We start from the raw sequence: 18109 nt of genomic DNA on the forward strand, positions 1-18109 counted from the left end.
TATAAGGACACCACCAACCACAACATGCAAAGTAAAACAGCTTACCTTGTATAAGGACACCACCAAGCACAACATACAAAGTAAAACAGCTTACCTTGTGTAAGGACACCACCAACCACAACATACAAAGTAAAACAGCTTACCTTGTATAAGGACACCACCAACCACAACGTACAAAGTAAAACAGCTTACCTTGTATAAGGACACCACCAACCACAACGTACAAAGTAAAACAGCTTACCTTGTATAAGGACACCACCAACCACAACATGCAAAGTAAAACAGCTTACCTTGTATAAGGACACCACCAACCACAACATACAAAGTAAAACAGCTTACCTTGTATAAGGACACCACCAACCACAACATACAAAGTAAAACAGCTTACCTTGTATAAGGACACCACCAACCACAACATACAAAGTAAAACAGCTTACCTTGTATAAGGACACCACCAACCACAACATACAAAGTAAAACAGCTTACCTTGTATAAGGACACCACCAACCACAACATACAAAGTAAAACAGCTTACCTTGTATAAGGACACCACCAACCACAACATGCAAAGTAAAACAGCTTACCTCGTATAAGGACACCACCAACCACAACATACAAAGTAAAACAGCTTACCTTGTATAAGGACACCACCAAGCACAACATACAAAGTAAAACAGCTTACCTTGTATAAGGACACCACCAACCACAACGTACAAAGTAAAACAGCTTACCTTGTATAAGGACACCACCAACCACAACGTACAAAGTAAAACAGCTTACATTGTATAAGGACACCACCAACCACAACATACAAAGTAAAACAGCTTACCTTGTATAAGGACACCACCAACCACAACATACAAAGTAAAACAGCTTACCTTGTATAAGGACACCACCAACCACAACGTACAAAGTAAAACAGCTTACATTGTATAAGAACACCACCAACCACAACATACAAAGTAAAACAGCTTACCTTGTATAAGGACACCACCAACCACAACATACAAAGTAAAACAGCTTACCTTGTATAAGGACACCACCAACCACAACATACAAAGTAAAACAGCTTACCTTGTATAAGGACACCACCAACCACAACATACAAAGTAAAACAGCTTACCTTGTATAAGGACACCACCAACCACAACGTACAAAGTAAAACAGCTTACCTTGTATAAGGACACCACCAACCACAACATACAAAGTAAAACAGCTTACCTTGTATAAGGACACCACCAACCACAACGTACAAAGTAAAACAGCTTACCTTGTATAAGGACACCACCAACCACAACATACAAAGTAAAACAGCTTACCTTGTATAAGGACACCACCAACCACAACGTACAAAGTAAAACAGCTTACCTTGTATAAGGACACCACCAACCACAACATACAAAGTAAAACAGCTTACCTTGTATAAGGACACCACCAACCACAACATACAAAATAAAACAGCTTACCTTGTAGAAGGACACCACCAACCACAACGTACAAAGTAAAACAGCTTACCTTGTATAAGGACACCACCAAGCACAACATACAAAGTAAAACAGCTTACCTTGTATAAGAACACCACCAACCACAACATACAAAGTAAAACAGCTTACCTTGTATAAGGACACCACCAACCACAACATACAAAGTAAAACAGCTTACCTTGTATAAGGACACCACCAACCACAACATACAAAGTAAAACAGCTTACCTTGTATAAGGACACCACCAACCACAACATACAAAGTAAAACAGCTTACCTTGTATAAGGACACCACCAACCACAACGTACAAAGTAAAACAGCTTACCTTGTATAAGGACACCACCAACCACAACATACAAAGTAAAACAGCTTACCTTGTATAAGGACACCACCAACCACAACATACAAAGTAAAACAGCTTACCTTGTATAAGGACACCACCAACCACAACATACAAAGTAAAACAGCTTACCTTGTATAAGGACACCACCAACCACAACATACAAAGTAAAACAGCTTACCTTGTATAAGGACACCACCAACCACAACGTACAAAGTAAAACAGCTTACCTTGTATAAGGACACCACCAACCACAACATACAAAGTAAAACAGCTTACCTTGTATAAGGACACCATCAACCACAATGTACAAAGTAAAACAGCTTACCTTGTATAAGGACACCACCAACCACAACATGCAAAGTAAAACAGCTTACCTCATATAAGGACACCACCACATTGCCAGAAATAGACAATAGAATCTGGTCAAGTAGAGATTTCCTGTCTATCCTATTGCAGTGACTATAATTACATGCAAAATTATTCAAGACAACAGATGATGTCATAGACTTTTAAGGTCTATTGTTTAGCCTAATTGAGAGTATATTGTTATGTTAAGTAGTTCACAGCTTGGGGTTGGAAACAATAGTAAGTGAGGTAATCTATTGTTTCCTTTGTTCTGTGTCCACTTGTATTTGTCAGCTGATCATATGAAGCCATGTAATAAATGGTTGTGGTTACCAGAGAACGAGATAGTACCCTTAGGTACACTCTTAAGATGGCATTGAAGACAGCCACCCGTTATATACTTAAGGATGCGGTAGAGTTATTTTCGTGAATTTTGCTTTTTTTGTTATTACTTTTGTAAAGTTATTGGGCTCATAATTTTATCAAAATTAAAACTGAAACACATCTAGAATACCCTTTTTTTAAAAAAAAAAATAAGAAAAACTACTTGTATAACGGGATACTGTACAATTTGTTTTTGAGATAAAAGTCTGGACGCAAACAATAACATTGACTGATTGCGTAATTTGCATAATCCCTTCACGACAGAAACAGTGCACACTGAAGACGACGCGGTCATATCAACTCCGGCTCCTGATTATTGATCAATCACAAAAAAGAGGCCCCAAGGAAAAACTCAAAACGCAGTTCAGAGGAAGCGAAACTTTACTTATAACAGAACTGCATTGCCGACAGTACAATGGGGTTCACACTTTGAGTATTCAAACCAAGAAGGTAAAATTTCGTCAGCAAACATGATCAATTTCCATCTTCCAAAAAGTCGGGCAGACAAGTTATGCAGGGCCGCCGTGTACTGTAACAACTTCGCTTCTTTTTGGAGGACGAATACGGACCCAAAACTTTATAGTTTTGGATTTTATTACTGCAAGGCTACTAAGTGACTCCATGTTATGTGTTTTGTTGTAAAAATCAGTCCATCTGATGCTTTAAATGTCCAAAATTAGCGCAGCGCAACGTGACAAATGTTTTGTTTTTTGGCGTTTCCAGGCAGAAGAAATCTGACGCCATGGAGGTCATTCAAGTGAGTTGTGCGTCGTCAGAAATTGACCTACTTTCATGAAATTCACACACATTGATAACGTATTGGCGCAGAATAAAACCCTTGAAGCATTTTTTGAGAACTTCTCGCAATAAAAAATAAAAGGCTTTTAAATTCCTTGTCTATGGGTGAAATAACAGGAAAAATGTAAATTGGTGTCATTGTAAACAAATATGCAATCTATGTTCTAACACTCTCGAGGCATTAACGGGGCTGATGCTGTCTTGATTTTTCAGCTTTCTTTTTTTACAGAACCCCTACGGTTTTCATACAAAACTAATTTTTATTCAAAATAACACCTCTATGTTTACTTAGTAATCACGTGACTAATTCGTGGTACATGTCACAGATCATTTTTTTCAAAAAGCTAGGAACAAGGGCTTCAAGAAAATATATAATTTGCTACGCTTCAAAACACTTTTCCTCATGAAAACAGTTTTTACTTTTTAGAGCATGATAACTCTACCGCATCCTTAATACAAAAATATGTGGACAAACTAATCTTGTAAATATCATTGTGGCAGTCAACGGCGATTGGTATGCAAATTACGTTTGTCTGACGCATTACAAAACAAAAGTCTAGACTGTCGTAGAATAATACACAACTCGCGGACAGACAGTGTGATGAAACCCCTTTTTTACAAAGAGGAAAAACGGCCGATACAATATATTGATCTTGTGGTCTGACCTTCAGCATCAAAAGCAGTATGGCGATAGTGCTTCGCGTTCGAAAAGTGGGATAATTTTTAACATGGAATAACGGACATAAACTAAATCTTGATTCAGGTTACTTCCTGTTGTTAATTGGATTAAAACAGTTATATTTGATAACAACTGGATCGTACATCTGTGTAAAAAATGCATGAATTTTAGCTCTAATTTGGGCAGCGAATACTGCGTCTACAACTGCGTTGGCTGCGTCGCCGTGTTCATTGAACCAGAGAGTATCCAGAACGAAGCGAACAAACTTGAACAGTCACCTGCGTTACTGCATTTATCTATTTTTAAAAATAGAGTTTGGCACACAATTACATATCGTCCATTGGTAATACACTGGGCCAGTGTAGGATATATCATCAAGTTTTACGGCAAGTTGGGCATTTAATGGTGGAGTTTTGATGGAAACATCTATAACATATCGAAAGCTTGGAACGTCACCTGTCTATTACGAAGCACACAAAAGTGAAAAAATGAAAAATATAAACTCAAAATTAAATTTTGTTTTAATAGATGTTTATGCAATGCATTCTCTATGGCACATCCTGTGATGTTTATTTGACTGGGGAACACTGGCCAGGGCGGAAGTCGGCCATCTTGTTCACTCATTTCTGGCAATGACCACAACAAAGTAAAACAGATTACCTTGTATAAGGACACCATCAACCACAATGTACAAAGTAAAACAGCTTACCTTGTATAAGGACACCACCAACCACAATGTACAAAGTAAAACAGCTTACCTTGTATAAGGACACCACCAACCACAACATACAAAGTAAAACAGCTTACCTTGTATAAGGACACCACCAACCACAACGTACAAAGTAAAACAGCTTACCTTGTATAAGGACACCACCAACCACAACATACAAAGTAAAACAGCTTACCTTGTATAAGGACACCACCAACCACAACATACAAAGTAAAACAGCTTACCTTGTATAAGGACACCACCAACCACAACGTACAAAGTAAAACAGCTTACCTTGTATAAGGACACCACCAACCACAACGTACAAAGTAAAACAGCTTACCTTGTATAAGGACACCACCAACCACAACATACAAAGTAAAACAGCTTACCTTGTATAAGGACACCACCAACCACAACATACAAAGTAAAACAGCTTACCTTGTATAAGGACACCACCAACCACAACATACAAAGTAAAACAGCTTACCTTGTATAAGGACACCACTAACCACAACATACAAAGTAAAACAGCTTACCTTGTATAAGGACACCACCAACCACAACATACAAAGTAAAACAGCTTACCTTGTATAAGGACACCACCAACCACAACGTACAAAGTAAAACAGCTTACCTTGTATAAGGACACCACCAACCACAACATACAAAGTAAAACAGCTTACCTTGTGTAAGGACACCACAAACCACAACATACAAAGTAAAACAGCTTACCTTGTATAAGGACACCATCAACCACAATGTACAAAGTAAAACAGCTTACCTTGTATAAGGACACCACCAACCACAACATACAAAGTAAAACAGCTTACCTTGTATAAGGACACCACCAACCACAACGTACAAAGTAAAACAGCTTACCTTGTATAAGGACACCACCAACCACAACGTACAAAGTAAAACAGATTACCTTGTATAAGGACACCACCAACCACAACGTACAAAGTAAAACAGCTTACCTTGTATAAGGACACCACCAACCACAACGTACAAAGTAAAACAGCTTACCTTGTATAAGGACACCACCAACCACAACGTACAAAGTAAAACAGCTTACCTTGTATAAGGACACCACCAACCACAACATACAAAGTAAAACAGCTTACCTTGTATAAGGACACCACCAACCACAACGTACAAAGTAAAACAGCTTACCTAGTATAAGGACACCACCAACCACAACATACAAAGTAAAACAGCTTACCTTGTATAAGGACACCACCAACCACAACATACAAAGTAAAACAGCTTACCTTGTATAAGGACACCACCAACCACAACGTACAAAGTAAAACAGCTTACCTTGTATAAGGACACCACCAACCACAACGTACAAAGTAAAACAGCTTACCTTGTATAAGGACACCACCAACCACAACGTACAAAGTAAAACAGCTTACCTTGTATAAGGACACCACCAACCACAACATACAAAGTAAAACAGCTTACCTTGTATAAGGACACCACCAACCACAACATACAAAGTAAAACAGCTTACCTTGTATAAGGACACCACCAACCACAACATACAAAGTAAAACAGCTTACCTTGTATAAGGACACCACCAACCACAACATACAAAGTAAAACAGCTTACCTTGTATAAGGACACCACCAACCACAACGTACAAAGTAAAACAGCTTACCTTGTATAAGGACACCACCAACCACAACATACAAAGTAAAACAGCTTACCTTGTATAAGGACACCATCAACCACAATGTACAAAGTAAAACAGCTTACCTTGTATAAGGACACCACCAACCACAACATACAAAGTAAAACAGCTTACCTTGTATAAGGACACCACCAACCACAACATACAAAGTAAAACAGCTTACCTTGTATAAGGACACCACCAACCACAATGTACAAAGTAAAACAGCTTACCTTGTATAAGGACACCACCAACCACAACATACAAAGTAAAACAGCTTACCTTGTATAAGGACACCACCAACCACAACGTACAAAGTAAAACAGCTTACCTTGTATAAGGACACCACCAACCACAACATACAAAGTAAAACAGCTTACCTTGTATAAGGACACCACCAACCACAACGTACAAAGTAAAACAGCTTACCTTGTATAAGGACACCACCAACCACAACGTACAAAGTAAAACAGCTTACCTTGTATAAGGACACCACCAACCACAACATGCAAAGTAAAACAGCTTACCTTGTATAAGGACACCACCAAGCACAACATACAAAGTAAAACAGCTTACCTTGTGTAAGGACACCACCAACCACAACATACAAAGTAAAACAGCTTACCTTGTATAAGGACACCACCAACCACAACGTACAAAGTAAAACAGCTTACCTTGTATAAGGACACCACCAACCACAACGTACAAAGTAAAACAGCTTACCTTGTATAAGGACACCACCAACCACAACATGCAAAGTAAAACAGCTTACCTTGTATAAGGACACCACCAACCACAACATACAAAGTAAAACAGCTTACCTTGTATAAGGACACCACCAACCACAACATACAAAGTAAAACAGCTTACCTTGTATAAGGACACCACCAACCACAACATACAAAGTAAAACAGCTTACCTTGTATAAGGACACCACCAACCACAACATACAAAGTAAAACAGCTTACCTTGTATAAGGACACCACCAACCACAACATACAAAGTAAAACAGCTTACCTTGTATAAGGACACCACCAACCACAACATGCAAAGTAAAACAGCTTACCTCGTATAAGGACACCACCAACCACAACATACAAAGTAAAACAGCTTACCTTGTATAAGGACACCACCAAGCACAACATACAAAGTAAAACAGCTTACCTTGTATAAGGACACCACCAACCACAACGTACAAAGTAAAACAGCTTACCTTGTATAAGGACACCACCAACCACAACGTACAAAGTAAAACAGCTTACATTGTATAAGGACACCACCAACCACAACATACAAAGTAAAACAGCTTACCTTGTATAAGGACACCACCAACCACAACATACAAAGTAAAACAGCTTACCTTGTATAAGGACACCACCAACCACAACGTACAAAGTAAAACAGCTTACATTGTATAAGAACACCACCAACCACAACATACAAAGTAAAACAGCTTACCTTGTATAAGGACACCACCAACCACAACATACAAAGTAAAACAGCTTACCTTGTATAAGGACACCACCAACCACAACATACAAAGTAAAACAGCTTACCTTGTATAAGGACACCACCAACCACAACATACAAAGTAAAACAGCTTACCTTGTATAAGGACACCACCAACCACAACGTACAAAGTAAAACAGCTTACCTTGTATAAGGACACCACCAACCACAACATACAAAGTAAAACAGCTTACCTTGTATAAGGACACCACCAACCACAACGTACAAAGTAAAACAGCTTACCTTGTATAAGGACACCACCAACCACAACATACAAAGTAAAACAGCTTACCTTGTATAAGGACACCACCAACCACAACGTACAAAGTAAAACAGCTTACCTTGTATAAGGACACCACCAACCACAACATACAAAGTAAAACAGCTTACCTTGTATAAGGACACCACCAACCACAACATACAAAATAAAACAGCTTACCTTGTAGAAGGACACCACCAACCACAACGTACAAAGTAAAACAGCTTACCTTGTATAAGGACACCACCAAGCACAACATACAAAGTAAAACAGCTTACCTTGTATAAGAACACCACCAACCACAACATACAAAGTAAAACAGCTTACCTTGTATAAGGACACCACCAACCACAACATACAAAGTAAAACAGCTTACCTTGTATAAGGACACCACCAACCACAACATACAAAGTAAAACAGCTTACCTTGTATAAGGACACCACCAACCACAACATACAAAGTAAAACAGCTTACCTTGTATAAGGACACCACCAACCACAACGTACAAAGTAAAACAGCTTACCTTGTATAAGGACACCACCAACCACAACATACAAAGTAAAACAGCTTACCTTGTATAAGGACACCACCAACCACAACATACAAAGTAAAACAGCTTACCTTGTATAAGGACACCACCAACCACAACGTACAAAGTAAAACAGCTTACCTTGTATAAGGACACCACCAACCACAACATACAAAGTAAAACAGCTTACCTTGTATAAGGACACCACCAACCACAACATACAAAGTAAAACAGCTTACCTTGTATAAGGACACCACCAACCACAACATACAATGTAAAACAGCTTACCTTGTATAAGGACACCACCAACCACAACATACAATGTAAAACAGCTTACCTTGTATAAGGACACAACCAACCACAACATACAAAGTAAAACAGCTTACCTTGTATAAGGACACCACCAAGCACAACATACAAAGTAAAACAGCTTACCTTGTATAAGGACACCACCAACCACAACGTACAAAGTAAAACAGCTTACCTTGTATAAGGACACCACCAACAACAACATACAAAGTAAAACAGCTTACCTTGTATAAGGACACCACCAACCACAACATACAAAGTAAAACAGCTTACCTTGTATAAATAAGGACACCACCAACCACAACATACAAAGTAAAACAGCTTACCTTGTATAAGGACACCACCAACCACAACGTACAAAGTAAAACAGCTTACCTTGTATAAGGACACCACCAACCACAACGTACAAAGTAAAACAGCTTACCTTATATAAGGACACCACCAACCACAACATACAAAGTAAAACAGCTTACCTTGTATAAGGACACCACCAACCACAACATACAAAGTAAAACAGCTTACCTTGTGTAAGGACACCACCAACCACAACATACAATGTAAAACAGCTTACCTTGTATAAGGACACCACCAACCACAACATACAAAGTAAAACAGCTTACCTTGTATAAGGACACCACCAACCACAACGTACAAAGTAAAACAGCTTACCTTGTATAAGGACACCACCAACCACAACGTACAAAGTAAAACAGCTTACCTTGTATAAGGACACCACCAACCACAACGTACAAAGTAAAACAGCTTACCTTATATAAGGACACCACCAACCACAACATACAAAGTAAAACAGCTTACCTTGTATAAGGACACCACCAACCACAACATACAAAGTAAAACAGCTTACCTTGTGTAAGGACACCACCAACCACAACATACAATGTAAAACAGCTTACCTTGTATAAGGACACCACCAACCACAACATACAAAGTAAAACAGCTTACCTTGTATAAGGACACCACCAACCACAACGTACAAAGTAAAACAGCTTACCTTGTATAAGGACACCACCAACCACAACATACAAAGTAAAACAGCTTACCTTGTATAAGGACACCACCAACCACAACATACAAAGTAAAACAGCTTACCTTGTGTAAGGACACCACCAACCACAACATACAATGTAAAACAGCTTACCTTGTATAAGGACACCACCAACCACAACGTACAAAGTAAAACAGCTTACCTTGTATAAGGACACCACCAACCACAACATACAAAGTAAAACAGCTTACCTTGTATAAGGACACCACCAACCACAACATACAAAGTAAAACAGCTTACCTTGTATAAGGACACCACCAACCACAACGTACAAAGTAAAACAGCTTACCTTGTATAAGGACACCACCAACCACAACGTACAAAGTAAAACAGCTTACCTTGTATAAGGACACCACCAACCACAACGTACAAAGTAAAACAGCTTACCTTGTATAAGGACACCACCAACCACAACATACAAAGTAAAACAGCTTACCTTGTATAAGGACACCACCAACCACAACATACAAAGTAAAACAGCTTACCTTGTATAAGGACACCACCAACCACAACATACAAAGTAAAACAGCTTACCTTGTATAAGGACACCACCAAGCACAACGTACAAAGTAAAACAGCTTACCTTGTATAAGGACACCACCAACCACAACGTACAAAGTAAAACAGCTTACCTTGTATAAGGACACCACCAACCACAACATACAAAGTAAAACAGCTTACCTTGTATAAGAACACCACCAACCACAACGTACAAAGTAAAACAGCTTACCTTGTATAAGGACACCACCAACCACAACATACAAAGTAAAACAGCTTACCTTGTATAAGGACACCACCAACCACAACATACAAAGTAAAACAGCTTACCTTGTATAAGGACACCACCAACCACAACATACAAAGTAAAACAGCTTACCTTGTATAAGGACACCACCAACCACAACATACAAAGTAAAACAGCTTACCTTGTATAAGGACACCACCAACCACAACATACAAAGTAAAACAGCTTACCTTGTATAAGGACACCACCAACCACAACGTACAAAGTAAAACAGCTTACCTTGTATAAGGACACCACCAACCACAACATACAAAGTAAAACAGCTTACCTTGTATAAGGACACCACCAACCACAACGTACAAAGTAAAACAGCTTACCTTGTATAAGGACACCACCAACCACAACATACAAAGTAAAACAGCTTACCTTGTATAAGGACACCACCAACCACAACGTACAAAGTAAAACAGCTTACCTTGTATAAGGACACCACCAACCACAACATACAAAGTAAAACAGCTTACCTTGTATAAGGACACCACCAACCACAACATACAAAATAAAACAGCTTACCTTGTAGAAGGACACCACCAACCACAACGTACAAAGTAAAACAGCTTACCTTGTATAAGGACACCACCAAGCACAACATACAAAGTAAAACAGCTTACCTTGTATAAGAACACCACCAACCACAACATACAAAGTAAAACAGCTTACCTTGTATAAGGACACCACCAACCACAACATACAAAGTAAAACAGCTTACCTTGTATAAGGACACCACCAACCACAACATACAAAGTAAAACAGCTTACCTTGTATAAGGACACCACCAACCACAACATACAAAGTAAAACAGCTTACCTTGTATAAGGACACCACCAACCACAACGTACAAAGTAAAACAGCTTACCTTGTATAAGGACACCACCAACCACAACATACAAAGTAAAACAGCTTACCTTGTATAAGGACACCACCAACCACAACATACAAAGTAAAACAGCTTACCTTGTATAAGGACACCACCAACCACAACGTACAAAGTAAAACAGCTTACCTTGTATAAGGACACCACCAACCACAACATACAAAGTAAAACAGCTTACCTTGTATAAGGACACCACCAACCACAACATACAAAGTAAAACAGCTTACCTTGTATAAGGACACCACCAACCACAACATACAATGTAAAACAGCTTACCTTGTATAAGGACACCACCAACCACAACATACAATGTAAAACAGCTTACCTTGTATAAGGACACAACCAACCACAACATACAAAGTAAAACAGCTTACCTTGTATAAGGACACCACCAAGCACAACATACAAAGTAAAACAGCTTACCTTGTATAAGGACACCACCAACCACAACGTACAAAGTAAAACAGCTTACCTTGTATAAGGACACCACCAACAACAACATACAAAGTAAAACAGCTTACCTTGTATAAGGACACCACCAACCACAACATACAAAGTAAAACAGCTTACCTTGTATAAATAAGGACACCACCAACCACAACATACAAAGTAAAACAGCTTACCTTGTATAAGGACACCACCAACCACAACGTACAAAGTAAAACAGCTTACCTTGTATAAGGACACCACCAACCACAACGTACAAAGTAAAACAGCTTACCTTATATAAGGACACCACCAACCACAACATACAAAGTAAAACAGCTTACCTTGTATAAGGACACCACCAACCACAACATACAAAGTAAAACAGCTTACCTTGTGTAAGGACACCACCAACCACAACATACAATGTAAAACAGCTTACCTTGTATAAGGACACCACCAACCACAACATACAAAGTAAAACAGCTTACCTTGTATAAGGACACCACCAACCACAACGTACAAAGTAAAACAGCTTACCTTGTATAAGGACACCACCAACCACAACGTACAAAGTAAAACAGCTTACCTTGTATAAGGACACCACCAACCACAACGTACAAAGTAAAACAGCTTACCTTATATAAGGACACCACCAACCACAACATACAAAGTAAAACAGCTTACCTTGTATAAGGACACCACCAACCACAACATACAAAGTAAAACAGCTTACCTTGTGTAAGGACACCACCAACCACAACATACAATGTAAAACAGCTTACCTTGTATAAGGACACCACCAACCACAACATACAAAGTAAAACAGCTTACCTTGTATAAGGACACCACCAACCACAACGTACAAAGTAAAACAGCTTACCTTGTATAAGGACACCACCAACCACAACATACAAAGTAAAACAGCTTACCTTGTATAAGGACACCACCAACCACAACATACAAAGTAAAACAGCTTACCTTGTGTAAGGACACCACCAACCACAACATACAATGTAAAACAGCTTACCTTGTATAAGGACACCACCAACCACAACGTACAAAGTAAAACAGCTTACCTTGTATAAGGACACCACCAACCACAACATACAAAGTAAAACAGCTTACCTTGTATAAGGACACCACCAACCACAACATACAAAGTAAAACAGCTTACCTTGTATAAGGACACCACCAACCACAACGTACAAAGTAAAACAGCTTACCTTGTATAAGGACACCACCAACCACAACGTACAAAGTAAAACAGCTTACCTTGTATAAGGACACCACCAACCACAACGTACAAAGTAAAACAGCTTACCTTGTATAAGGACACCACCAACCACAACATACAAAGTAAAACAGCTTACCTTGTATAAGGACACCACCAACCACAACATACAAAGTAAAACAGCTTACCTTGTATAAGGACACCACCAACCACAACATACAAAGTAAAACAGCTTACCTTGTATAAGGACACCACCAAGCACAACGTACAAAGTAAAACAGCTTACCTTGTATAAGGACACCACCAACCACAACGTACAAAGTAAAACAGCTTACCTTGTATAAGGACACCACCAACCACAACATACAAAGTAAAACAGCTTACCTTGTAGAAGGACACCACCAAGCACAACGTACAAAGTAAAACAGCTTACCTTGTATAAGGACACCACCAACCACAATGTACAAAGTAAAACAGCTTACCTTGTATAAGGACACCACCAACCACAATGTACAAAGTAAAACAGCTTACCTTGTATAAGGACACCACCAACCACAATGTACAAAGTAAAACAGCTTACCTTGTATAAGGACACCACCAACCACAACGTACAAAGTAAAACAGCTTACCTTGTATAAGGACACCACCAAGCACAACGTACAAAGTAAAACAGCTTACCTTGTATAAGGACACCACCAACCACAACATACAAAGTAAAACAGCTTACCTTGTATAAGGACACCACCAACCACAACATACAAAGTAAAACAGCTTACCTTGTATAAGGACACCACCAACCACAACGTACAAAGTAAAACAGCTTACCTTGTATAAGGACACCTCCAAGCACAACGTACAAAGTAAAACAGCTTACCTTGTATAAGGACACCACCAACCACAACATACAAAGTAAAACAGCTTACCTTGTAGAAGGACACCACCAACCACAACGTACAAAGTAAAACAGCTTACCTTGTATAAGGACACCACCAACCACAACGTACAAAGTAAAACAGCTTACCTTGTATAAGGACACCACCAACCACAACTTACAAAGTAAAACGGCTTACCTTGTATAAGGACACCACCAACCACAACATACAAAGTAAAACAGCTTACCTTGTATAAGGACACCACCAACCACAACATACAAAGTAAAACAGCTTACCTTGTATAAGGACACCACCAAGCACAACATACAAAGTAAAACAGCTTACCTTGTATAAGGACACCACCAACCACAACATACAAAGTAAAACAGCTTACCTTGTGTAAGGACACCACCAACCACAACATACAAAGTAAAACAGCTTACCTTGTATAAGGACACCACCAACCACAACGTACAAAGTAAAACAGCTTACCTTGTATAAGGACACCACCAACCACAACATACAAAGTAAAACAGCTTACCTTGTATAAGGACACCACCAACCACAACGTACAAAGTAAAACAGCTTACCTTGTATAAGGACACCACCAACCACAACATACAAAGTAAAACAGCTTACCTTGTATAAGGACACCACCAACCACAACATACAAAGTAAAACAGCTTACCTTGTATAAGGACACCACCAACCACAACATACAAAGTAAAACAGCTTACCTTGTATAAGGACACCACCAACCACAACATACAAAGTAAAACAGCTTACCTTGTATAAGGACACCACCAACCACAACATACAAAGTAAAACAGCTTACCTTGTATAAGGACACCACCAACCACAACGTACAAAGTAAAACAGCTTACCTTGTATAAGGACACCACCAAGCATGACTGGTATAAGTTTACAGCATTTAAACACCACTTGTGTGGGATAGTTGAGATATGCCACAGACGTATTTGATAACCCCATTGTAGAGACCGTTAAAAACGCTAATAGCATATATGCCTTTATTGGAATCCTAAAAACACAAACAAAATAATACAATGCCAGGAAAAATCTATTTTGAGTTTTTCAATTTTACGAAAAATAAGATTTCTTGTTGATGGGAAATTACATTTCAACATGTGAGGGCGCAATTTGTGTACTTTGACAGGGTCCACTCTCGGCACAATTGACAATCACCTGAAATGAAGTTGTTTATAATTGTTGTTCACCAGCTATCAGTATATATAAAACATCTCTTAAAACACCTGAAAACAAAAACACCTGGCTGGAATTTCATAATTATACAAGAAACATCATTTACTTGTGGCTCAGCATTTAGCACCAGGTGTCAATGACAAGTCCCAGTCCAGTTTTCAGTGACTGTCAACATTAGTGCCAATTAATTATTTCCACTCTTGTGGCAGAAATAATACAAAATGCAGCCAGCTTGTGTGCGATTCCTTTCTTTATCCTTCCTTATTCCTGACATTCATAATTCATTTCTAACACAATAATGATGATCAGCCATCTTGAATCAGGTTCACGATATATGTATAATGTTTGAACATGATCAGTCCAGCCATGTTAGTAATATGGCTTCAAAAACAGCATTCATTAAAAACAAAATGGCCATCAGCCAGGCATTTTCAATCCAATCTCAGAAAATTAAGTGTATCAGGTACTCATTATGTTCAATAAACATACCAAGTTTGAATGAAATATGTCCAAACATAACTAGGATCTGTTTCTGGAATGGCAGAAACACTTGATTTTGATGAATTGTTAGCACTATAATGGTTACCATGTAAATATGAAAGATATGATACATGTATGATGCTTGATGTGTAGGTGTTTGAATGAATTCGGCCCAGGCATCTTTGCGACACAAGTGCAGTCAGGCACATTGTAAACAGGAACAAATAAACAATCCTTTTACATATAAATAAATAAAGAAATTTGTTTCACAACTTACTTTCTTTTTCTGTCAACATGTGTTTGTATTTCAGCAAATCCAAAAACAGAGTAAAATCCAAATTGCACAAGTGTCAAATGCCAACCATATGGTTTCATGCCATCAAGTTGAAATATCAATTCCTAGAAAATATCAAATAGATAGAAACATATTGATTTTAATAAAGACTGTTGACAGGATTGTTAGAAAAGTACCGGTACTCTCACATATGGGATCAGTGTAAAGTGTTTACTATATTACCTGATATGGAAATGAAATGCTGTTCAAGATGGCCGAATGGCGGCCATTTTTGTGCAAATATCAAGCATTTCTGGCATTTATGGATGGATTTCGTTCAAACTTCGTACATATATTAGACATTACAGGTTTCTGATGCACATCATTTATTTTTCAGATTGGATACAAAATGGCTGACTGGCGGCCATTTTGTTTTAATGATTGGGCTTCTAGAGCCATATCTCTTAAATGCTTTGACTGATTATATTCAAATTTTATATATTCGTTATACATCATGTTATATATATACATGTATTCAAAATGGCTGATTTTGAATGCTGTTCCAGAGCAATATCTCTCAATATGGACAAGTACTTGTTTGACGATCAGATACAAATGTCAATCATTTTAATGTTAAAAAATCATATTCCTGACATAGTTATATTCCAGCTATATTACTATAAACAAAACCATATATCTTAAATTTGATAACTAACAGGGACTGTGCCATGCATGGCTTGTTTATTTACATTTTTGCCAACCAGCATGCAAATGTCAGATAACAAATGATATTGATCAGAACTAGCTGTATACAAGTAGATTACTGCAAACAATCAGGTTAAAAAAAAATCCTTGTTTGGGTTTTTCATTTATTTAATTTGAAATATGTATTTATTTTTGGCATTCAATTTTTCAATTTGTAGGGTTTTTTTAAGTAAAATATGATATATATGTAATAAAAAACAAAACAATATATAATGTAAACAAAAAAAAACAAAATATAATGTATGGAAAAGATACAAGCTATAAGATGCTGATATGATTTTAACTGTCATTGCCCCATATTGTTCCAAACACCAAATCAGCAACATTACCAGCTAAATTGCTGACTGGTTTTAAAGATGCTACAATACATGATTAGAACTTGTTAGTTTATCTGAATCCCATTTTTATCAGGATAAATGCACACATTTAAGCATTATGACACACACTAGTGATGGTGTCCTGACATTTCAGACTGTTTTTAACTTTGCCATTTATAAGATCAAATTGAAAAAAATCAGAAGGCAATTGCATCTTCTATTTATATTCAACATGCCCGAGCATGAGCAGACCTTATTTACCATACTTAAAAATCATCTTTGTCATGCATATTAGACTATTAGTATTTTATGCAAAATGTTATTTGTAAAAACACCTAATATAGAAACCATATTGCAAAATTCAGTATGAATAATAACATCATACATAAGATATATATAGAATAGTTGACACACCCTGTGTACACATACCTAGTGATAATTCAAATGAGATAATTCAACATATGGTAATAATGAGAGAAAATGTACATTATTTAGACCCAGCCAAAAAATTGTGCTTCTGCTCCTCATCATCACAGCTTCTTTTTTTATATAGCTTTTTTTACATATTTCACAAAAAAATGAAAGAAAAATTAAATTTTCATGATAAATAAACAGTTATATTAATGACAACTTTAAAATAAGAATAACAAACATCCATGCATCAATTTTGTGTACATACTGATAGTAATTATTAGTTTTGCACCAAGCTCAAAAAACAATTAGAATTTGTAATTTGATAAAAAGCAGTA

At 37.7% G+C, this 18109-nt stretch overlaps 1 protein-coding gene across 1 annotated transcript in view; it reads right to left on the reverse strand.

Moving 5' to 3' along the window:
• The window catches only part of LOC102802138 (adenosine 3'-phospho 5'-phosphosulfate transporter 2-like), a 52511-nt gene that overhangs the window by 32635 nt on the left and 1767 nt on the right, over positions 1-18109 (reverse strand). Inside the window, exons 2-3 of the mRNA XM_085493349.1 lie at positions 16282-16403; positions 15188-15342 (exon numbers count right to left, since the gene is read on the reverse strand). Of these exons, the coding sequence (XP_085349475.1) occupies positions 15188-15342; positions 16282-16403 (277 nt within the window). The remainder of the gene's footprint in view (positions 1-15187; positions 15343-16281; positions 16404-18109) is intronic.

Source organism: Saccoglossus kowalevskii, chromosome 18 (genome assembly GCF_978046115.1).
Source record: "Saccoglossus kowalevskii chromosome 18, keSacKowa6.1, whole genome shotgun sequence".
NCBI classification, from domain to species: Eukaryota; Metazoa; Hemichordata; class Enteropneusta; family Harrimaniidae; genus Saccoglossus; species Saccoglossus kowalevskii.